Raw genomic sequence first — 22,894 nt, 5'->3', positions numbered from 1 at the left:
AGCCCCACCCCGAGCCCCAGGGCCCGCTGTGATTGGCTCATCTCGGAGGCCAGTGGCAGGAGCCAATCAGAGCCGGAAGGGGCGTGCCCGCTCCTGCGCAGTGCTCTCCCAGAAGGCGCCCGTGATTCCAACTGGGGAGGCACGTGGGCTACTAGCAGAAGGTGGCGTGGTTGCGGTCAGGTAAACCCAACGCCGTCCATTATTCAGGGAACCAGACGGGGCAGCACGGGGTCCCCGGGACAGGGCAGGGCAGCGGGGCTTTGACAAAGACTAGCTAACGCGAGTCCGAATTGCCTCTGGTTGAGCCCTGTCTGGCTCTGCCACTTGCTAACTGTGAGGCCCGCGGCGAGCTACTTACGGTCTCTGGCACGTGGGGAAACCGGTATAGGTCACAGGGATGTGGGTGTGTGGGTGTGTGCCTAAGACCGGAAGGTGGCTGTGGGCCCCTGAGCGCGGTGACTACAGCGCAAACTTCATCCGGTGGAGGAGACGAACTTGTGTGGCTAATCCTGGCCTCTCGGAACAGATGCTGTGAAGACCCCCGCCCCCACCCCGCTGGTCCGTTCCCAGGGCGGATGCCCTTAGGGAAGATCCAAGTGCCTGCCAGCCTCCCTGAGAGGTGATGATGGCCTCGGGCCTAATTGTCTCCTTCAGGCCTAGTTAGATTTCATTGTACGGAGGTAGAGGCTGCTGCTTTGTGTTAGCATCATTTTATGCAGGATGAATTCTTGAAAGGGGAGTGGGGAGAGGGAGGCGGGCTCAGGAAGCAGCCACGTTAATAGACTTGGGAATACAATCCTGGTGGGCACAGAACGATCCTGCAGCCCGAGAAAGTTGAGTGCAGGGAAATTAGATTTATGTTAACTGTGTCTGCTGCCCGGTACCAACCGCCGTAACTGCTATGATGCTGATCTTCAGAGATGTGTGGAGATGGCCTGCAACAGCCCGGTCGGGTGGCGCGTCCCTTCCCAGGGTGGCTCTCGTGAAACAGCAGCATTATCGTCCAAGTGGCAGACACAGCGCGTGGAGGGTTTGGTTTGACGAGAGCATCTACCAGCCCACCCAGCCCGAGAGGCCCTGGCGCTGTTTCTGGGGGCACAGTCACTCAGGACCCTGGGTGCCAGGGTCCCGTGGCGGGTGGGCATGGAGTGTCACCCCTCTTGGCTTGGGGTAGGGAGTGGGACTCACTACTGTTTCTTCATCTGTGGGCCCTGGAACACAGCCAAGGGGTCTCAGACCTGCCTGTTTCTCAGGATGGAGTCCAGGGAATCTGATATTCCCAGTCCTTCACCCCTGTGATGCCCGCCCTGAGAGGTGCTTTCCCCCAAAACCGCCGAGGAGTCTCTGTCTTCTGTCTTTTCATTGTCTCTGGGGGACCCAGAGGTGGAATGAGTGGCCGTCCCTGAAAAGCGGCCCTGTGCCCACTGCCCCCAGACTAGGGGGGAGTCAGAGCCCTGTTTTTGTCGGGGGGTCGAATCAGACAAGCTGCAACAGGCCCTGCTGTGTAGCAAGCACCCCCTTTTGCTCACACTGTGTCTGGGGGTTTGACAGGGGCTTTGCTCTTTGTGGTACTCGGGGACCAGGAATCAGGGCTGACCCTTCTTCCCCAGTCACCAAAGCAGGAACTAGGCAACACCAGGAACTGACCTTTAAAAACTCAAGTTTCACTGGCCAAAACAGGTCATATGACCAAGCCCAGCCTCAGGGGAGCAGGAAGCTGAGCTGACCACGTGTCTGGGAAGGGAGACTGGTGATTCATGTACATCAAATGACCTCTGTGGTCTGCCTTCCAGCCAGTGAATTCTGCCCACTCCCCTTCATGTGTCCACTGGAGAAATGAGCCCACATTCTAGCTGGGGACTCTGAGCGATGCCCAGGGAGGCCCGTACCAGGTGCACACAGGTGCCTCTGCACCTGAAGAATTTTGGTTTTATCATCTAAAAAGATAAATCATTTCCTCCCATGTGCTGAATATTTGATGGACAGGACAGGACAATCACAGAAAAGATAGGAAGGGAGGGAGGTGCAAAGCCAACATTGCTGGACAGACATGCTGAGCCCACCTGCTCACAACGGTGGCGTTTCTCACAACATCCAGATTTGGAGGCTGCCCAGAGCAGCGTAGAGTGAGTTTCCCAGACAACTTTGAAGTCAGATTGGTGGGTAGGAAGTGGGAACTTCTGCCATTCATCACAGTCACAGGCTCCGCCCACTCTATAGGGGAGGGGTCACACCAGGGAGTGACCACCAACAGGTGGGGATCTTGGAGCATCTGGAGGTGCCCACACAGAGGGCAGGAGCAGAGCTGGAGAGCGGTTGGGGGCTGCTGCACCAGCCACCCCCGGGCACTGGTGGTGGCCTCTGTGCTGGGCCCAGTGGCTGACTGAGTTAATTGCCCTCTGAAAGGGGAGTGCGAGATGCCTTGGAGGCCCCCCCCCAGCTCCTAAACCAGCTAACCCTCCCACTTAATCCTCTTTAAGGACAAAGGCAGTGGTAATCAGTTTTTAAGCTTCCAGAGGACAGCCCACTCCAGCGGTTGCCCAGGGCAACCTGCAGCTGAGCCAGGCCTGAGATTGGGTGACTCCTGAGGACGGTTCGCCTGCTCCTGCTGGGGCTGTGCTGTCGGTGTGTGGACGCAGCAAGAATTGATGTGGGGAGAATGCGCACGATGACAGGAATAACCTCTGCCCTTGTCAGCTTCCTCATGTACCTTTCCGTTCAATGTACGCCCCCAAACTGCTGGTCTCTGATAAGGATCTCCCCAGGGGCACCCTCACGGCACCTCTCCCAGGGAAGACAGGGTCCCCCGGGTAACCCGTTCTCCAGGGAAGAAATTTGAGGCCTGAGAAGACATAAACCTCCCCCAGAGTTCCAGGCTCCGAGGACTGAAAACCCCCGGGGGCATTGAGGCCCCCTACCTGTCTCCTCGACCCTGCCTCAGGGCCTTTGCACCTGCTGGTCCCATCCCACCTTTCTGTGTCTCACTCCTGGGTCCTCGTTCCCAGACCTCTGCTTTCACATCACCTGCTCAGCCTGTCTTCCTAGACCACCCTGCTGTGGTGGCCCCCAGTCACTCTCCTGCACCTCAGGACACTTGTCACATCCTGAAATGGATTCCTCGCCTAGGCCCCAGCTCTGTCCCCAGACTGGAAGCCCCAGAAGTGGCCCTGTCCTCAGCACTGGATCTGACAGCCCATGGGAGCCGGAGCCCAGTGGCCAGACATGTGGGGGCACCCCCCACAGGACGCCTGTGCAGACTCAGTCCATCCCACCTCCACCCAGCTTCAACACCCCAACCCCGCCCTGCCGTCTGTCCCAAGCTGGCGGGGAGGGGAGGGGGGAGGCAGGGGCCTGCGCCTGGATGGAGGGCAGGTGCTGAAGGGTCAGGCCTCACAGGAGCTGACCGGCTTTCAGCAGAAGGTGCCTCCCATCAGGGGACGCCCTCTTTGTTGCAGGCAAAGGGTCAAGACGCCTCCAGCCCGTGCTCTGGACGTTCTGAATTCTTCCCAACAAGTCCAGTGCAGGTGAGGCAGAGGTGAGGGAGGCTGCGGGATGGGTGCCAGGTGGGGCCAAGCCTGTGACTCCGGAGACGCCCCAAGGGCTGGGCTCCGGGCAGGGACCACTCCTGGGTCCACATCCTGGGCCTGCTGGACCAGGTATAGGAATGTCCCTGTGCTGGGCCAGTGACCACCAGGTGGCAGTGTGGGAACATCCCACCTGGGGCCCAGGGCCTGTGCCCCAGCTGGGCGGGGACAGGCTGGGTGGGTGGCCAAGGGCTGAGGAAGCTCCCCTTCCCTCTGCTTCCTGGGCAGGTGGTCCTAAGGCATTAATGGACCTGCCACACTAGACCTCAGGCAGCAGGAGTCCAGGGTATGACCTGCTGAAGTACCTGCAGCCCTCAGCCTGGCACCGGCACACCTGTACATACACCTGAGCACGCCTGCTGACCTCCTCACTCGCAGCCTCCCTGTCCACATGGGTGTGGGCTCCACCCCTGTGTCTCCATGTTGCCGGGAACAAATTCAAATTACCTAACCTCTCGGTGCCTCGGTTTCCTCTTCTGTAAAATGGGGTAATAACAGTGCTGAGGGTGAAGCGAGATTGTGTGTGTCTCAGGGACACTGCTCATCCGGTGCCCGAAGGGCAGTTCCTGTGGTCATTCCACGGCCCCCACACCTACAGCTTACAGCCTGCCCCAGGGTGCCCAGCCTGAAGGCAGCCATGCCACCCGAGGGCAGTAGGGAGGGGTGGGGACAGGGAGTCAGGGCAGGAGCCCACGGAGCTGCCCACTCATGGCCATGCCTCCTGGTCTTTCTGGAGAAACTGGAAGCTGGAGTCTGGGGCACAGACCCCAGCCACCGGAACATCTTGCTGGGCCAAAGCAGATGTGTCTGCGGGTTGGACGTTTCTCAAGAGGCCCTGCAACGTGACATCTGTTCAGGGTCCAGGTGGCCTTTCTGCATGTGCACGGATCAGATCGCATCCTGATCACAGAGCACCGTTGGCCAGCAGGCCTGCTCACAGCTGCTCCACGTTCTTACCCTCCCCGCCAGGAGGCAGCTGCAGGGTGAGGATGATGGTCCAGGAGGAGCAAACCAATTCGTGTCTGCGAGCACGGGCCCTGCACCCAGAAGCCTAGGTTTGGAGCTCACATCTTTTCCCAGGTCGTAGGTAGTGTGAAAAATAGTCAAAGGAAATCCGTTAAAGCAGAGCCTTGGGCCACAAGGGGGCGCCTTTGCGCACGAAGGTGTTGATTGCAGACCCAGGCAGCCTGGGACCCAGGAAGGGACACGCCGTGCAGGTGGATACAACTTCACCGCTGCTACAGCCGCTCAGCCGGGAACATCCACGCCTCCCTGAGCTCTGCTCTCCCACAAGCACTTTTGTTCAGAACAGCCCCCGCAATTTTCCCCTTTTTCTCTGTAAAGTAACATTCTTTCCCCTTTGCTTCTTCCACTGGTCTGCAGTTTTAGTCGGGAATTGCAACTTCTCTGTCCTTTCTGAATAAACTCATTTTGCTGGTAAGATATCTGGCTGTTTTATTTTTTAGGTCAACAGTAGATTGAATGGAAAAGGGCCAACCCACAATTTTTCAGCCACACGTGCTGCTCCTAAACCTTGCCACCCCCACCCCTGGCACTGAACCAAGAGGTGGAGCTCAGTCGCCACCCTCTGAAACCAGATGGGCAGGCTGGGTGGCCTGCGTGGAGGCGGCGCACCTGCTGAGGCTCGGTGGCCCAGGTCAGAGTGCCCGCCCGGCTCTGTCTCTGCTCCAAGGCAGCATGTGCACCCGGAACCAGCCACTGTGCCGTGAGGAAGCCCCAGCCGTGCCGACAGGGCCGAGTCTGGCTAAGGTCTCAGCTGGCCCGTCACACCTGGGAGACGACCGCCGCCCCGGCACCTGCCAAGTGGAGAGGCGACCAGCTGTTCCCACCAGCCCCTGCCAAACTTGCAGACTCATGACAGAAATGAATGCTGCTAGTTGCCACCACCACATTTCAGGCGGTTTCTTGTGCAACAACTGACAACTGGAAAGAGTCTTCTGAACCTCTCTATGCGAGTCCCCGTGCCCGTGGTGAGAGGCAGTGCGGCGCCAGCTCACGGGACTGTGGAGAGGACCAAAGGCCCGTGTCCCACTGAGTTGAACAGAGTCCCCAACGAGACAGTGTCCCCAGTGTGATGCTATTTGAAAACAGGGTCTTTGCAGATGCAACTGGGCGAGATGGGGCCACACACCCTGAGTGACAGCGGGCCCGGATCCAGTGGCTGGCGCCCTCCTAGGGAGCCAGAAGTCCAGAGACGAGAGCCTTGTGAAGGTGGAGGCCAAGGCTGGAGTGACACAGCACCAAGGACCCCCCCCAACCCCCCAGAGCTGGGGGCGGGGCTGAAGGGCGGTCCTGGAGCTGAGGCTCTGGAGGTCTGTGGAGGACACGCCTGTGTCTGCGCGTCCAGAGTGCAGTGACTCGTCGTGAGGCTGGGCCGCTCACACCTGCGTGAAGGACCAGGAAGGCGCTGGCCAGGGTGGAAACATTAACTCTAACACGATAAAGAAACCCCACTTCCTGCAGGCCCGTGGCTGCTAGCAGGACTCCAGTGGTGGAATCGTCTAAAAAGCACACTCCTCCTTGGTGTGGATGCTACCACCAAACTCAAGGGGTCTGCTGTGTGTGTGTGTGGGGGGGGGTGTTTATTGGAGAGCGAGGCACGGCTGAGCTTCACTTGCGGCAGGGGGAGGAGGCGGGACTCACATCCGGAGCTCAGTCCCCAGGAAAGGGAGGCTGCACCACGTGCCCGGGGAGTTCCTGTCAGGTCCACCCTGTTCACAGCTGCATCTATAAATACTGAGCCCCATTTTGACGTTTAGCAAGAATAGCATTTGGTGATGACATTTAGAGCTGCCCAGACCTGAGACCCTTGTCCTGTCCATCAGTGGGACTGTTCTGGTGTTTGTGGAATGTGGGCGTGGCGGGCACTGCGGGCCACAGAGGATACTGAGGCCCCCCCACCAGCCTGGGGGGCGCCCTGCCACTGCCAGGGGCCGGTCTGCCACGCCCACCACCACCACGGAGCCCAGGGCCCTGCCTGCTGGGAAGCTCGGCTGCTCCGCTGGGCGCTGCTCCAGAGCCCCCACCGCGCCCTGGGGGGCCTGGGACCTGCTTCCTGGGCTCCCGGGGGGCCTCACACTTGCAGCCCCTTAGGCAGCACGTTTCTTTCAGAAACCCCAAAGCAGAGCCTGCAGCTGCTGGAGGCGGTGGGTGGGGTGGACTGGGCGGGGCTGCAGCCGCTGGGGCCTCTCCCTCCGCACCCTCCCTTCTCAGCTCTGGGGTCGTGCCAAAGGCATTTAACCCATGAGCTCTGCCCCACCCCCGCCTCCAGAACAGAGCAGTTGTTCCATCCACTGGGGCGCGAAGGCGGCAGAGCCGAGGCCAGGCCCCGTCGTTCTCGGGTCTGTGTGTGCAGCCTGTCTGTGCGGACGTGAGCGTGCTGCGCAGATGCACGTGGGGGCACCGCGTGTGGCCCGTGTGAACACATGCAAGGAGAGGCTGTGTTTCTGCTTGTGCACGCTGGGGTGCACGTGTCTGCGGGTTCACATGTGTGTGTGCTCTGCTTCCAGACACAGAGGCCCATGTGTGTACAAGGTTCCCTCCTGTTTGTCCACAGGGGCTGGAGTTAAATCTGAATGTGAATCTGGGCACCCATGTGTGTGCGTACAGGAGTCTAGGAATGAGTGCCCGGGCCTGGGTGGATGTGTGTGTGCACATGTGTGCGAGTGTGGATGTGTGTGATTGAGTGCACGTGTGCATGCCCGCTCACACTTACCTTGGCATGTTTCTACCTTTGACGAGCGTGTGTCTCCAGTCCCACATACACACGTGTGTGCTCGAGGTCTGTGCAGGAAGCGGGTGCACCTGCCTGGGGCGCGTCCTGCAGGGCCAGAGGCTGCCCTGGGCTGCCACCGGGAGTGGACTGGGCACAGACTCTCCTGTCCTGCTTGCCCTGAGGACCCACAGGCGGACGTTTCCCCAGTGGGTGTGCGGGTGGGGTGGGAAGGTGGTCCCAACCAGGGCGGCCACAGGGGGCTCACAGCCCCGAGACCTTCCCTGACCCCCACTGGGTGTCCGTCTCTCTCTGTCCCCGAAGCTCAGGCTGCAGAGAAAGAACACAGAAGACCCTCAGAGGTCCTGCCTGCCCTGCCTGCCCCAGGCCACTGCCAGGCCAGGTCCCAGACACAAGGCTGTCAGCTGACTCCCCTTCCAGGCAGTTGATGTCTTAAAGCCGCTGCTGCGGGACCACAGGGTTTTGCTGTCTCCTCGGAGCTGTGGCCTTGAGGCTTGAGGAGGGGCTGGGGTGTTATAGGAAAATGAAGCAACCAGACACCGAGGGATTCTGGAGTACGAGGTTTATTATTAACGTGCACGGGCTCAGAGGAGTCAGTCTCCAAATTCTGAGCCCCGAACAAAGGATTCTTGGGGGTTATATAGCCTAGGGGTCTTCCTGTCTTACCTGGCAAACCGGGATACAGAAGCGGAATGCGGTAATTAGTTCTATCTTCGGGGCAGAAGCAGAGTACAAAGGCTAAATGTGAAAATTGGTTCTATCTGCGGGGGTGCTAGCCCCAGTCCTAGCGACTATCTGGCTATTTGCTTTTCCCAGACGGCCTTATCGTTCTCCTAAGGCGCCTGGGGTCTTGGGTGAGCAAAGGTCTCCTAGGGCTTCTCCCTTCAGCGGGGCTGAGTCAGAGATGCAGAAAAACAATAGAACGATGAGTGGTTAGCATCTCAATGCCTGCTGATCCTGTGTGATTACCTGTCCTCAGGGTTTGGGGGGTGGAAGACCCGGGCCAGGGCCATCTGCCTGAGCTCTGAGGGGGCCTTGCCCTCGACCTGTAGGGCATCTGATGGGGGGCTGTGGGGGGGACTTCTGGAAGCTGGATTTGAGATCATGGGGACGCTTCTGTTGATGTCTATCTAAGTAACCACACCTTGTCCCCCAAAGGTGCAGGGAAGCCACCCTGTGGCTGGGGTTCGAGGTCTCTTTCCGCCATGTTCTCCCCGAGAAGCCGCAGGCCCTGCGGGGGCTCGAATGTCTCCTGGGGTTGGGGACTCGGTCCACGCAGAACCTGCCCCACAGCCCGACCCTGCCCCTGAGCAGCAGCACCTCCCAGGCCCCCCCGCCCCCGGCCCCTGCCCTGGCCCCCAGCATGTACAGGACTCCGGCAGGACGTGCTCGCTGCCCTGTTACTTTAAGACAAGCAAGGTCCCCGGGCACATCAGCACGTGGCCTTGGCCGCGCGTCTGCAAGTCCTCTGTGGGCAGGGCAGTCGCAGACCCAGCGGGGCTGCACGGGCTCCACCACGGCCCTGAGCCTGGACCCCACAGACCCAGAGGGGAGGGGTCCCCACTCAGGGCCTTGTCCTAGAGACCGAGCGGACGTCCCCATCCCCTCACCACTGCCACCGGTGTCCCCTCGCCGCTGATGTCAGCGCTGCCGTGCTGTCCCTGCGGTGCCTCACCTCCTGCTCCAACCTCACCCTCCCAGGGAGACCTTCCCAGGTCACCGTGGGGAAAGGGCCACCTTCCTGGTGCCCCCTGGGCCCCTAAGGAGGCGCTGGCTGTCCTGTGATGAGGCCAAGACCGCAGGGCCCTGTCTTCTCTGCTGCCCCGCCCGGAGGGGGTGTGTTCCGTGGCCCAGGGGCAGCCACGCCCACAGCCTGGCTCCCTGTGACCTCTCCACGTACCCAGCCGCAGAGGACGGCTGCGCTGAGTCCCCGGAGCCCCGAGAAGAGCCAGGAAATTGACACCTGCAGCAGGTGGGGCTGAGCGGAGCCCGCGGGCACCTGGGCCTTGTCACTCACCCACCAGATGCGAGCGCTGATCGGAGCCTGGAGACCAGGGGCCTGGCTGGGCTGCGGTTCACCACCCGGCCCCGGGCAGCTGGGCTGCGGGGACAGCTGGACGGCGGGCATGGGCACCCCCAGGCCCCACCCCAGCCTGCAGGCCCCAAGGATGAGGGGAGCGTCCAGCCAGCCCTGGCTGGTCTCTCTGGCTAATCCTCAGCCCGAGAGCAGAGGGTCACGGAAACATCTGGCCTGCTATTTAGTTATTCCAAGTTCATCTAAGGGGCTTCCCGGGAGACGCATCTGCCGATTGGCAGGTGGAGCCGGAACAAGGCTTGGTCCGTAGGGGGACGGAGACCACCAGGCAGAGGGGTCGGAGCCCCAGGCGAAGCCCAGGGCAGCGCCAGGCTGGCTCCTCCGAGATGCCGGGCAGGGGGGCAGGGTGCTCGGCCTCCAGCCGGCAGCAGGCAGAGTCCTCGGGCAGAGCCAAGGCCTGAGGAGGCCACCTGGCCAGAGCCACATGACTGGGCCAGGGGGCCGTTGACAAGGACTTTGGCTTTTATTCTGGCAGGTGGCGCGCTGGGTCAGTGGGGTCCCCAGAGCCGCCCGATTCTCTGACACCCAGCTGCCCCAGGCGCCCAGGGCCTCCTGGGCAGGTCTGGGCTTCTTTTGGAGGAAGGGGGAGGGGCCTGAGGCAGAGGTACACCTTTGCAGGGACAGTGGGGGCGCCAAGGCCCCCCAGAGCCTCACCCCCCAGTCTAGACACCTGAACAGGGCCCAGCTGTCTGTGGACGGGGTCAGGAGCCAGGGTGTCAGTCCGGGGCCAACCAGAGGCGTTGGTGCCCTTGTGAGAGCAGAGGCTGCTGGTGGGGGGCAGGGGTCTGGGCGGCGCCACCCAAGGGAGCAAGCTGTGCAGAAAATGGGGGGCAGCAGACCGGGGAGCCCCCAGTTTCCAAGAAACCCAGGACTGCTCAGAGAAGAGGGCAGGCTGCCAACCAGTACGGGGTCCCACCTCTTCCCAGCTCAGAGGCCCAGGGCAGGGGGCGGGGATGTCTCGGGGTCGGCCCCGGGCATGGCGGGCGGCAGGAGCAGCCTGAGGGGCCGGCTGCCCTGGCACAGCTCTGACAGGTGGCCTGTGGGCAGGAGGACCATTTATTTGGAAGAAAAATGTGTGTCCAGGGCTTTAGGGGGTTACAGTTTTACAAAAAACATTCCGAGTCTGTGTGTGGTATGTGCACGTGAGCGCCTGCGAATGCTGGTGTGTGTGGACGTGTGCACACGAGTTTGAGTGTGTGGCATTCACTGCGTGTGCGTGTGCACACCCACGGGACCCAGCTAACACAGTGGTGTGTTTGGCAGACCCTTCCCGAAGGCCAGGGCGCCAGGCCAAGCAAACGGCTGCTGAGGGCCAGGCGAGGGTGCGGCTGGCTGGCGCCTGGGTGCTGGTGGGCGGTTGCCAAGGCAACTAGGATGCTCCTGCCCTCATGCCCCACCCAGTGCGACTCTGCTGTCTTCCCAATGGCACAAGGGATCTCCATCCCCACCCCTCCAAACCAGGGCCAGCCTGTGTCCTGCCTTGGCTGTTGAGTCAGGGGTGAGTCGTGTGAGTTCGGGGCCGACCTCAGGGGCAGCCGTGGGGAGCCAGGGGGCAAGAGGCTCCCAGACAGACAGTGGCCACAACCAAGGACCTGGGGGGCTCACAGCCACCACACTGGGGGGTCCCTTCCCAGCCAGGCAGCTGAGGGCGTAGTGCCCCTCAGCGGGGACGTGGTGGCTCCGTGACATGCCACCCACAGAGCAGAGTGCTGACAGCTGACACGCTCATCCCAGGACTGGTTACGGGTTGGAGTGTCCCCGTCACCCCAGGGCCCGTGAACACGACCTTGTTTGGGAAAAGCCTTTGCTGGTGTAACTGAGTCAAAATGGGGTCTCGTGCCCGGAACCTGTGGACATATTAGGTCACATGGCAGGGGGAGTAAGGTCACAGGTGGAATTAAACTTGCTAATCAGCGACCTTAAAATGAGATTATCCTAGATTATCCGGTGGGCCCCGGTGTTCACTGGGGCCCTTAACTGGGAAAGGGACCCAGGGCCAGACAGACGGAGCTGAGAGAGGCATCAGCCCTGCCCAGTGTGACAATCAAACACCTCACCAGACGGCAGATGCCCTGGGGGCAAAGTTGCCTCCCCTGAAACCTGCCCTGGTCCGAGCGCTGGATGGATGAGTGGATGGATGGATGACGGATGGATGGATGGATGGATGGATGGATGGATGGATGGATGATGGATGGTGGATGGATGATGGATGGATGGTGGATGAGTGAATGACGGCATCAGCCACTGCTCAGGCTCTCTCCTACTGCACCGGCACCTTGTGCTGTCCCTCGTACCACCCTGTGCTGTCCCCACACCCCAAACATGCCCGTGTCCCTTTCCCGCATGTCAACTATGCTTCCTGTGGAACTTTCTCCCAGGACGCCTGGAGTTTGTGGCCCACACGCACCAGGAAGCCGAGTCCACTCTCACTACCACTGCGGGCAGGGCGGGCGCCTCACCCGGACTGGCTGGCCCGCCCTCCAGAGCAGGGTTGGGGTCTTCGCCTGCCCAAGGACAGTGACCTCGCCCGACACATTGGGGCTGGTGTCATTTGGAAACTGTTATCTGTTCCATCGGCCAAAACTAAGACAGATTTTCTTCTGCCTTCATTTACCCCTGCTCTGCCCTCTTCCCTTCCTGAGCCCCGAGTCCGGAGCCTCCAACCTGCGCGGCTCCCTCCACCTGACCTTCCTCTGGAGGCAGGTTTCCTGGTGCCTGTGTCTCATTTTCAAAGTGTCCCGTCAGGGTGTGGACTGATTCCGTCTTGTTTAAGCTCAGGACTCCAGCAACCCCAAGGCATGGGTGCCGCTCTTCCCATGCTACAGATGAGGAAACTGAGGCCCAGACTGCTGTGTGAACTCAGGAAGCGCTGAGTCACGGGGGGCGTCCTCACCGCAGTGACAAGTCCCCTCCCAACCCGCCCGACCCGGCTCCCTTCCTTAACCGGTCGCAGGATGAGGCCTCTCCTGCTGGGAGTGGCTCCTGAAGTGGCTGCTGAGCTTGTGCTGGCCCGGTTGTTGCCACGGAAACGGCCAAAGCGTGGGTGCCTCCTGGCGGCCTGACCACCTGCTCCCCAGGGGCCCCCAGCCGGACCGTGGCCCAGCACGCAGGTCAGATAGAACAGGGCACCTGCGCCTGGAGCCTCTGGAGAAAAGCCGGAGGCCTTCCCCGGGAGGGCGGACGGCACAGGGCCCAGCAGTAGCCCCTTTGCACAGAGAGGGGCTCTTCCCACCTGCCTCCCCCCGCCCAGTGCCAACAGCACCTCAGCCTGATTCGAGGGGCACCTGCCCCCTCACTTGCAGGGGGCCCGCCCTCACCCGGTCAAACCTGGCCGAGACGCGACCGGGTCTGACCAGCCAGTGGCTGCCCATCTCCCTCCCCTGCCCATGACAGAGGCTGGTTCAGGACCGGGAAGTAGCCCGAGTCCTGGGGCTCCCTGGCTGCACCAGCGCTTGGCAAAGGCACACGGCTGAGCTGACCCGGGCGTGCGGGCCACACCTGACGGCAGCCTCCCTGGTGTCTCCGCCAGCCACAGGAGCACGGCTCCGTTTTCATCCACACCTCCTTGGATGGGTTTGTGTCACTGACGCCCTTTGGCTCCTGGAAAAATCCTGGCAGGTTGGCTGTGTCCTGGCCCCACCCTGACAACCCCCGCTCCCCGGGGCATTGGTCTGTTCGTGTCCTGGGGACAGGTGCTCACCAAAGACCTCGCTCTGGCATCCTCCACTTCGGTGCCTTTGGGACCCCAAAGGCCTTGTTGATAGCAGTCACCTTCCCACCTGCAGGCCGGTGCTGGGACGCAGGAAACCCAGACAGGCTGAGCGAGTCTCTGAACAAGTTTGTGCCTCCTGGGCTGGAAAGGCCCTGTGTGCACAGCCAGCCAGATGTCCGCTCCGCGTCCATCCTGTGTCCTTTGTCCTGGGACTCATTCCTTGCCCAGTCCTGCCTGCAGGCATGGCCTCTGGGCTGGCTTCTGCCCAGACTGGCCAGCCGGGCCTCCGTGGGGAGCCTGTGGGCCCGTCCCCCTGGGTGGAAGCACCTGCCCCCGGGCAATTCCGCCAAGGCGCCGGCGTGGCATCCACAGTGAGGCTGGAGGGCCTGGGAGGCGTCCCAGCACCGGGGACCCTGCCCCGCTGGGAGAACTCTATGACCCACCCCCCTGCCTGTGGACCACGTCCTGTGTGGCAGCCCCTCCCATCCCATCCAGTGAGACCTGAGGTGTGCAGTCCGTACAGCCGTGCCCTCCCTTTCCAGCTACGTGAGTGCCAAGTCCTTTCCTCCCACCGAAGCCAGAGGGGCTGGGCTTGGATCTTCCCTGAGGAACCGGGCCCACTGGGCCCTGAGGGCAGGCGGGAAGGAGGTGCCCAGCACCTGAGAGCGAGGCAGCTGGGAGAGGAGCCCCGGCCCTGGGGTGGCGGCAAGTGCCCGGTCCCCTCCCGACTGCGGTCACCCCCCACACAGGCTGTGCATGCTGGGCTCTGGGAGGTGCCAGCGTCCGGCACGGAGACTTTGCAGCCCGTGCCTGGAATGACAGCTTTCAGCCTGAGTCTGTCAAGGTCAGCTCAGGTCAGGCTGAGTTGTCATTTGGGAGATTCTGTGGACGCACCTGAAACGAGGCCTGAAGCGTAACCTGACCTGGGAGGTAAGGAAATCCAGGTGCCACTGATACCTGTGGAGACTGTAGGGATGGGCAGGTGACAGGTCAGTGAAGCCCGGGCGTGGGAGGGGGTCAGGGGTGGTGGGGACTGTGGCAGGGGGAGGGGTCTTGCCTGCCTGAAGGTAGTCGGCTGCCTTGACGCGTGACCACCCACCTGCCAAACAGGTGAGCCCACGGCAGGGTTCGGATCGGGTTTGGGATCTTGAAACAGAGACTCTGTGCCTGAAGCAGCAACGGTGTCACGTCTCTGACGGTGAGCCCGGTGCAGGCAGCTGTGCAGGGACGCCGTCCCGGATTAACCCACGGCGCGCGCTCTCGTGTGGCCTCGGAAGGTCTGGAAAACGGCCCGTCTGAGTCTCAGAGTCGCAGCCTGCGAAGATGACAACGTCCAGACACGCCCTGCACTGCCTGGGTCCCTGCCTGACCATGTGGGCGGAGTCTCTTGCCCACCCTCGTGTCTCAAATGAGTGGTCTGTTGCTGGGCGGTCACTGCACCCCCTGAGCCCACCGTCACAGTGCTGGCAGCGTCCACAGGGACGGGCGGGTCCTCATGGGTGGGATGAGGTGGCGATTGAGAGCTGGGCTGGCCCCAGGGCCCGGGAGGGGGTGAGTTGGGGGGCCCAGGACTAGGGGGCAGTCAGAAGGGGCAGGACATAGAGGTCATCGAGAGCCAGGCTCCAAGGGTAAGGATCTTGTGGGGAGTGGGGGCAAGGACCCAGGAGCGGTTCTCGGGGACACTGGTGGCTCCCCTGGAACAAGACCTCCAAGCCCCTCTGTGCTGGGTGCTGTTCGGTTCGTAAACCTGTGCTTCCCAAACTGGTCCCCAGACCGGCAGCTTCAGCTGAGGGGAAGCGCTAATTCTCGAGCCCCAGGTCGGACTGGGGCGGGCCCTGCAAGGTGTGTGAGTGACCCAGCGGCCCCCGCGCGCCTCCAGCCCCTTCTGGGTTGGAGAACTCAAGGAGCCTTTGGACCACCTAGTGCGGGGAGCACCCCATCACCTAGGGAGGGGATGATGGAGGCAGAGGAATTAAACAACTCGCCCCGTCTGACCCGTCAGGAGTGAGGTGGGAGCCCGGGCTGCCTGCTTCTGGAACAGCCCTGCCCAGCGTGGTAGCCACTGGCCACCCGGGGCTAGTTCGTTTCAGGTTAACGTTAATACGTAAAAGGGACAATTCAGTTCTTTAGTTGCACAAGCCACATTTCGAGGGCTGAAGGGCCTTGCACGGCCCCTGGACTGGACGTCCTGGAGCTAGCAGGTTCAGTCACCAGCGCTGGGCTCGGAGCTGTCCCTTAACCACTGCGGCCTCCACGGCCCGAAGGCCCCTCTGGGAGGAAGGGGGCGAATGGGTGCGCAAGCAAAAGAGTGAAAGCAAGCAGCTCAGCACCCTGCTACCCGTGGACTGTCGTGCACCTGCAACACCTGGGACTCCTAATGAAAGGGGCAAGGAGCCCAGAGAGGAGAACCCACCAGGCGCTTGCAGGAGCCTCCGTGTCCTTCACCTGGAACAGCCAGAAACGCATCCGGCGTCTGTGAGGCCAGGTGATCAAAGATACGGTCCTTTCTGTGCTTGGCGTTTCCCAGGCCGCATCCTGGGCCTTCCCAAGCTTTGTCCCTGGAGGGGGATCGACCCCGTGGGGCCCACCGAGACCCTGGAAGCATGGAGCCTGGAGGCGGCCAATGAGGGGGCCTGAGGGCCTGTATCCAGCTGAAATATTGTCCCTGGGACCCCGCAACACCCACGTTTTCTGGCCTTCTGTCCTCAGAGAGAGTCGGGTTACAGGAGCGTAGAGAAATGGTCCAGGTTCCATTTCCCGTCTTCCTAACAAGGGCCTTGAAATCAAAAGGGATGATGCTGGGGGCGGTCAAAAAGTTTTCATGACAAAACTGGACTGAGAAGAAGGCTCAGGGGACCCCGGCCCCCCCCGGGGGAGGGTGGGAGAGGGTGCAGGCAGTGCTGGAGTAGACAGCCAGACTAGATAGAGGGGATTGCCAGCTTGGGGAGCCAAGCGCCCCACCCGTGTCAGGAAGCTTGGAAAGTCACCTTCCCAACTGTGCCCAGGGACAGCCTGGGACGCCCAGACCACAGCTCCCTGCCCTGCCCACACTGTGGCCCCAGGCCCTGCAAGGGTCAGGGGATGTGGACCGAAAAGCCCTAGGGACCAGCCCCCACCCACTTAGCGTTGCCCATCAAGGAGAAGCCCCCGGAGCTTTGCTGTCACTCAGCTCACTGCCTCAGGGCCTTTGCCTGGCTGTGTTTTCTGCAGGAAACAGGGTTTCCTCTTTTTCAAATCCTCACCTGAGGATATGTTTACTGATTTTAGAGAAAGAGGCAGGGAGGCGGGGGTGGGGCAGGAGGGCGGGGAGAGAGAAACATTGATGGGTTGCCTCCTGTCCACTCCCTGACCCAGAATTGAACCCGAAACCTTAGGTGTGTGTGCCCAGCTGGGGATTGAACCCATGAGATTCCGGTGTACAGGATGGCGCTCAAATCCCCTTAGCCACTTGGCCAGGGCAGTGCCTTCTCCTTTGCCGGGGCTGCTGCTCATCTCCTGATAGGTCTCAGCTCAAACCATCACCCCTCAGAGGCCTCGGGGGCCACGCGGTGCCCACTCTGTGCCAGCTCCCTGTTCAGCATTCTCCGAGTCACCCCTTGATGTTACTTGGCTCTGGGGCCAAGGTCTCCCCCACCCCCACAAGGGCCATCTGAGGCGCCTCACCAACACCCTGCGCACAGGGCCTCTGAAAAATGTCAATGAATTAATGACCTGGGGATCTGGGGAAGACAGCTGGCCCCTTCACAAGAGGAGGTTTGCCTCGAGATCTAGTGTTCTTTAAATTTATTGATTTTCGAGGAGGGGTGGCATGGATTTGTTTCCACTTATCTGTGCATTCATTGTATGTGCTCTGACCCACAACCTTGATCTATCGGGTCACCAACAGAGCTGCCCAGCCAGGGCCCAATCTAGCTTTCAACTCTCCAGCCGACCCTTGGCAAGGGTTCCTGGTTCCTGCCCTGCTGGCCCTGGGTGGGGAGCAGCCTCTGTGCCCAAACCGCTGTCTCTGTGCAAACCAGGGCCTCCCATCCAGAAGAGCAAAGGGGTTCTCACAGGGAGCATGCTGGGAGCGGGACTCTGGCCTTGGTGCAGCTGCCTGATCATAAAAACCTGGGAACCAGGTGCCGGGGAAGGGGGCCACTTCAAACTTGAACAGGGGGCTGACCAAGCAGGGGACAGGGAGAGCGCGCAGAGCCGGGTTTCTAGGGTCTGGAGAACCAACCCCAGCATCAGAAGCGGGGATAAGGACGCCTCATCCATGCCCCGTATCCGTGTCCCCCCTAGAGGTAGTGGCAGCGTGGATGTCCCATCCATGGCCCCCCATCAAGAGTGGGGACGAGGACTCCCCATCCTTCACATCCCACTGCAACCCCCACCTCGAGGGTGACAGTGAGCGTGACTCTGCGTCCACGTGTCTGGCTTGGCTGAGAGGCCGCCACTTCCGTGCTCACGTGCTCTCAAGTAAACATTTTTCGGGAGAGAGACCCTTTTCCCCCCCGCACCCAGGCCCCCAGACCGGCCCTGTCAAGGGGCGCGGCGCCCCGCTTCCCTCCCCCCGGGGGGCGGGGCTTACGGGGAGTGGGATGGACTTGGCTGAGCGGAGAGCGGGTGGGCCGGGGCCTGAAGGGGTGGGGCCTCGCCAGCCGGAGGCGGAGCGACTAAGAACGGCTGGCGTGCGCGCGCGCGCGGATGGGGGCCTGGGCGTGGCGCGGCCGCAGGAACCAAGCGGGGCCGGGGCGGGGCCGGGGCGGGGCAAGGGCGTGGTCTGGCGCGCGCTGGACTCTGCTGGAGCGCTCACTTCCTCTGGCGCTGGCTGCCGGGCGGAAGTACGTCAGTTGTTATCTGCTTTGGTTCCCGTCGCTGCCGTCGCCGCCTTACCATCCCAGGCGCCTCAACCCAGTCTGCGCTCAGACCGCCCACCCGGCCCGCCGCCTGCTTCCCGCGGCACATGGGACGCGGTCCCGAGGAGGCGGCCTGGAGCCGCTAAGCGCTGGCCGCCCCGCCGATGCGCGCGGCCGCCCGCGCCGGGGCTCTAAGGCCGCGCCGGGCCCGGGTTTGAGGGCTCCCCGCGCGGTATGCCCGGCCCGGCCCGCTGCCCGCCGCCGCCCAGCGACCTAGACCGCGCGGCCCGCACTGAGCCCGGCGGCCACGCGTAGCGCAGCGGCAGCGGGAACCCGACGGCGCGGCAGCAAGGTCACCGAGCGCCATGGAGGCCAAGGTCCGCCAGAGCCGGCGCTCGCGCGCGCAGCGGGACCGCGGCCGGCGCCGAGAGGCAGCCCGCGACGCCCGCGACCGGAGCGCCTCGTCGGGCGACGAGCCCGAGCCCGGGCCCGGCAAGGAGAACGCCGGGCTGCCCCGCGCGCCCCCGCCCCGCGCCGCTACCGCCGCGCGTCCCCAGCGCCGTCGCCGCCGCGAGTCCAGCTCGCAGGAGGAGGAGGTCATCGACGGCTTTGCCATCGCCAGCTTCAGCACGCTGGAGGCCTTGGAGGTAGGTGGGGCGGCCGGGCGGGGCTCCCCTGGAAACGCCAGCCCTTGGGCGTAGGCACACACACCCCTTAGGGCTCCCGGGCCGCATCCTGCGCCCCAGGCGGGTCGCTGCCGGAGGTCTCAGCAACCAGCAGCGGGTGCAGGGGTGTCTGGGGTGTTTGCATCGAACTGCAGAGGAGAAAAATCTCTTTAAGTTACATTACCCAAAGGGGGTCCGCGGCTGCACAGTCTTCCCAACTGTGTTTTTGCCAAAGTATCACTTTATTGGGCTCAGGATGTGCTAGGGAGGTGTGCGCCGCTGGACTTGGTGGAGGCGGTGATAAAATAGTTACATTGAGGTTCTTCCTGTTCTCTCTTTCCCCTGAGGTTTCTGTTTAGACTGCTGCTTGCAGCATGGTTAATAGGATGACAACAAATATTGCTTGTCTGGCTGACTTATCATGGACAGTATTTGCTGAGCAAATACAGCCCTGCTTGCCTGGGTCCCCGGGAGTGGAGAGGGAAACGAATAGAGTTGGCAAGTGGGGTGAGTGGGAAGTTGGCCTGAGCGAAACTGCTGACCAGCCCCTGGGGTCCTGGGAGCCTCCACCCTTAAGGGGCCCGGTGCAGCACTTATTTTGAGGGGCCAGCATCTGCGCTGCTTGGGGTCCCAGAGATCACTCAGTTAACAGCTCCCTCTTTCTAACTGGGGCTTGGAGGCCATTGGCCTGTTACGCCTCCCCCATCTCAGAGTCTGAGCTTTGGGGTAGGAGAAGTGCCCACACCGCAGGTCCCTGCAGGGAGCCCTCTCCCTGTGATCTGCCCAGTCTGTGGAGAGCTCGGGGTCAGGTGCAGGCAGCCAGGGGGAGGCGGCTCAGAGGCAGGTTTGCTGCTTCTCGCCTGGGCAAGGCTGGTGCACAGGTGGGAGGGACACTGCCTTGGAGCTGGCGCACACCCCACAGCCCTGGGATCTTCTGTCTTGCACATTTGCGGGGCCTGAGATGGTTCCTGGGTCCAGGGGTTCCAGCTAAGACACTTCAGTGTGGTATGGTGGCGATGCCTCAGCTCTGTGTTGGGAAGGGGGGCCCCAGGGCTGAGTTTTTTGTCTTCCCACAAGCTGGACCCTTCCCTGCAGCCCCTGAGGGCAGTGACACCACCCTCCTTCCAGCTGGCCTCTTCCACCTGCATTGTCTGGAACAGCATTGCCGGCCCCTCTCAGCCTCAGTCCTGGCCTCTGCCTAGGTCATAGTTGGGCAACTTCAGGTCTGGAAGCAAATGGCAGGCATCCTTCCTTCCTCCGCTGTTGACCCTCTGTGGTATTTATTGCACACTTTCCTTCCCGCCTGGGACCTGCCCGCTCTCTGTTTGGTGGCCGTCCACACCACACTTGTGAGCTAGAAGTGTCTGGGCTCCACCTCTGTCTCGTGTGCCCGCTGTGGGGCCCAGTGTCCCGTGCCCCTCTGTGGAGTCAACAAGTGGATGAATGAGAGGGGAGGCCGGGGTTTTGGGAAGGCGAAGGGTAGTCAGCGAGCCCTGAGCCTGTGGGGTCCCCGTGGGGCTCCCGCCTCTGGGGTCCTGAAAGGGCAGCCTTGGTTGAGGGGAGTTCTGTGGGTTTCAAGGGGCCTCGGCTGGGTCACCAGGAGCCCAGCCTGCTCCCTGCTCAGTGCTCTGTCGCCCCAGGCTGCTCCGTGAGCCTTCCTCTGCCCTTCTGAGCCAGGAGGGGCCACCTGGTACGGAAAGTACTGGGCTTCTGCACAAGTCGTGACTTCTAGGTTCGCACTCTGGAGTGGCCTCACTTCTTGCTAAAGTGTAGTGGTTTCCCCCCCAGACGTTCATGGGGGCGGCTGGCGTGCAGTGAATTCCTGTCCGCCTGCACAGGTGGGTGCATTGAGGCCCAACGCGTGAGTCAAGGCCCCTCACCCCTGCAGCCGGAGCAGATTCCCTGTCCCCTTGCCCTGGGGTCTCTCCATGTCCTGGAGAGACCTCCCTACCCTCCTGCCCTCACCCCTACCCCAAGACAGGTCCTGACCCCCAACCACATGCACCTGTATCTGCCCCTGAGGCAGGATGAGCTCCTGCCCCTGGGGTGGCTCAGAGGCTCCCGGCCACTTCTACTGAGTCCTGCAGTCCCAGCAGGCAGTCCGGGATGTGTTGTGGCTGAGGAGGGGGCCCTGGGTGTGGCCTGGCTCAGAGTGTGGGTGTGTCTGAGGTCCCAGGGGACACTTGGCTGGGCACTGGCCCTGCCAGCCAGTGAGTAGTAGCTCATGCACATGTCAGTCCGCCTGTGGGGGCCTTGACCCACGGCCCACCCTACTCCTCCACGGAGGCTGAGACCACGTGGGGGTCAGGCTCAGTGAGGAGAGCCGGTCGTGGAAAAGCCTCTGTGCTAGGGCATGTCCCCCAGCCTGCCTCCTGCTCTTCAGATGGGGAAACTGAGGCCCAGAGAGGGCGGGCACTTTGCAGTCACAGGATGGGGTGGGGCACCAAGCCTGGGACCCTCAGCACAGCGTTGGGCTGCTCCCTCACCCTCTGAGGACCCACCGCTGTGCGAGCTGCTCCTCCAAGGGGCACCCCCCCAGCAGGAGAAAGCAGAGCCACTGCGGGCCTGGGAGGCCGATGTGGGTATCGCTGTTCCCTCCAGGGCAGCAACGGAATCACCGACCGTGGGGTAGGAGCGTGGGCTGGGGTCCCCACCCTGTCACCGACGGCCACAAGGACATGGTCCTTGCACTCTGGGCAAAAACGTGAGGCCCGAGGCGGGCTGTTCAGGACCCACTCCCTTTAGCCCCTTAGGTCTGTGAGGTCTCCCTGAACCGTGCTGCGTCTTCTGGACGCTCCTGGGAGGCACCTGAGCTGAGCGGAGTGTGTGGTCTGCAGACACAGTGGAGGTGCCCACACACCTGGGCCCGCTGCCCCTCTGAGCACCGTGGACGCCCACGCTGGTCTGCAGAGCCCACAGCCGCACAGTCTCGGGGCATCTGCAGTGTCTCCTTCCATCCCCACACGGCGCTGTGGGTGGTGGGGCCTTGGGGTGAGCGCTCACACGGTGTGGCCGGCTGTGGAGGTGCTGCGGCCCTGTGTTTGCCGGCCGGCTGGCTGACGCGTCCACCCCTGGGCACGTGTGGGTGGGCAGGGACTGTCTCCCGGGCTCTGTCACCGCAGCCTGCCTCTCTCCTTCACTGTGGCTGGATGTCATGTGCATAGTGCTGTGGCCTCTGGGCCTCAGTTTCCCTGTCTGCCGCTCACATGGCACCGCGGCACCTGCTGGCAGGGAGGGGGCAGATCTGGCTGTCTCCCCACCTCCTCCCGAGCACCTGGGGGCAGCAGTGCCCAGGGAGGGGGCAGTGCCGGGAGGCCCAGCGTCGCTGAGAGTGGGGTCCCGTGGGCACGGCCCCCCTTTCCTCTGTCTCTGCTCCTGGTTTCTGGGTGGCGCTGCCAGTCCACGGCCTGCGTATTTGTGTGCTGTGTGTGTGCACGTGTCTTTGTATGTGTGTGGGCGTTGGGGCCCTGCCTCGGCATGTGGGCAACCACGTTGGGACCTTTGTGGGTCCCAGCACCTCTCCCTCCGGTCTTTGTCTTCCACGTGTCCCCTCTGTGCTCCTGGCCCTGACCCGCCCTGTCCTTGCAGACACCGTGGGCCCCTTGGCTGGTGTCGGTGGCCTGTGGAGGGCAGGCTCACACCTTGTCCCTCAGCCACACTTGGCAGAGCTGCTCCCTGGAGCCCCCAGGAGGGCCCAACTGCCTTTGTCCATGTCGCAGACCAGCTGCAGCACAGGCAGGTGGTCACTCCTACTGTCCCAGCCCAGGGGCAGCAGTGCTCCGGAGCTCCCCGAGCTGGCCTTGCCTGTGTCCCTCCAGCTCTGAGCTTCCCACTCAGTGACTGTGTGCTGTCATGGCCCCCCTGGGTGCCCACCCAGCCCTCCCCCGGGACCCCTGCAGCTGCTCGGCCCTCTCTCAGGAGGTTCTCTCCCTGAGTGTCGAGCGCTGAGGGCCGGGGCGGCTTACTCTCTCCTCCCCCCCAGGCAGGGATCAGACTCTCCCTGGCCCCTGGCGGACGCTTGTAACCCCTGCATCTGGGCCCCGAGGGACCCTCCTAGCTGGTCCTCTGGGCCCTGGTCCTCGGCAGGTCAGGCTCCGTCCTTGGTCTCCGTGAGGACCCTGGTGGTGTCAGGCTGCGCACAGGTACCTCTCCCGACCCTGGGCCTTGTCGTACCTGTGATGATTTTCTGACAGAAACTCCCAGATCAGGGGTGTCCATGTGCCATTTTTGTGGGGTGGGGAGG

General features: G+C 62.5%; 1 protein-coding gene across 10 annotated transcripts in view; it reads left to right on the top strand.

The window, feature by feature from the left end:
• Positions 1–17,962: 17,962 nt before the first annotated feature.
• The window catches only part of FBRSL1 (fibrosin like 1), a 45,075-nt gene continuing 40,143 nt past the window's right edge, over positions 17,963–22,894 (top strand). For all 10 annotated transcript variants that reach the window (XM_053669698.1, XM_037160900.2, XM_053669696.1 and 7 more), the window contains exon 1: positions 17,963–18,633. In XM_053669698.1, coding sequence (XP_053525673.1) covers positions 18,352–18,633 — 282 coding nt within the window. In that variant the 5' untranslated portion in view covers positions 17,963–18,351. The remainder of the gene's footprint in view (positions 18,634–22,894) is intronic.

This window comes from Artibeus jamaicensis, unplaced genomic scaffold, assembly GCF_021234435.1.
Source record: "Artibeus jamaicensis isolate MK-2021 breed Jamaican fruit bat unplaced genomic scaffold, CSHL_Jam_final contig_525, whole genome shotgun sequence".
Classification (NCBI taxonomy): Eukaryota; Metazoa; Chordata; class Mammalia; order Chiroptera; family Phyllostomidae; genus Artibeus; species Artibeus jamaicensis.
This window is presented reverse-complemented; position numbering and strand designations above follow the sequence as displayed.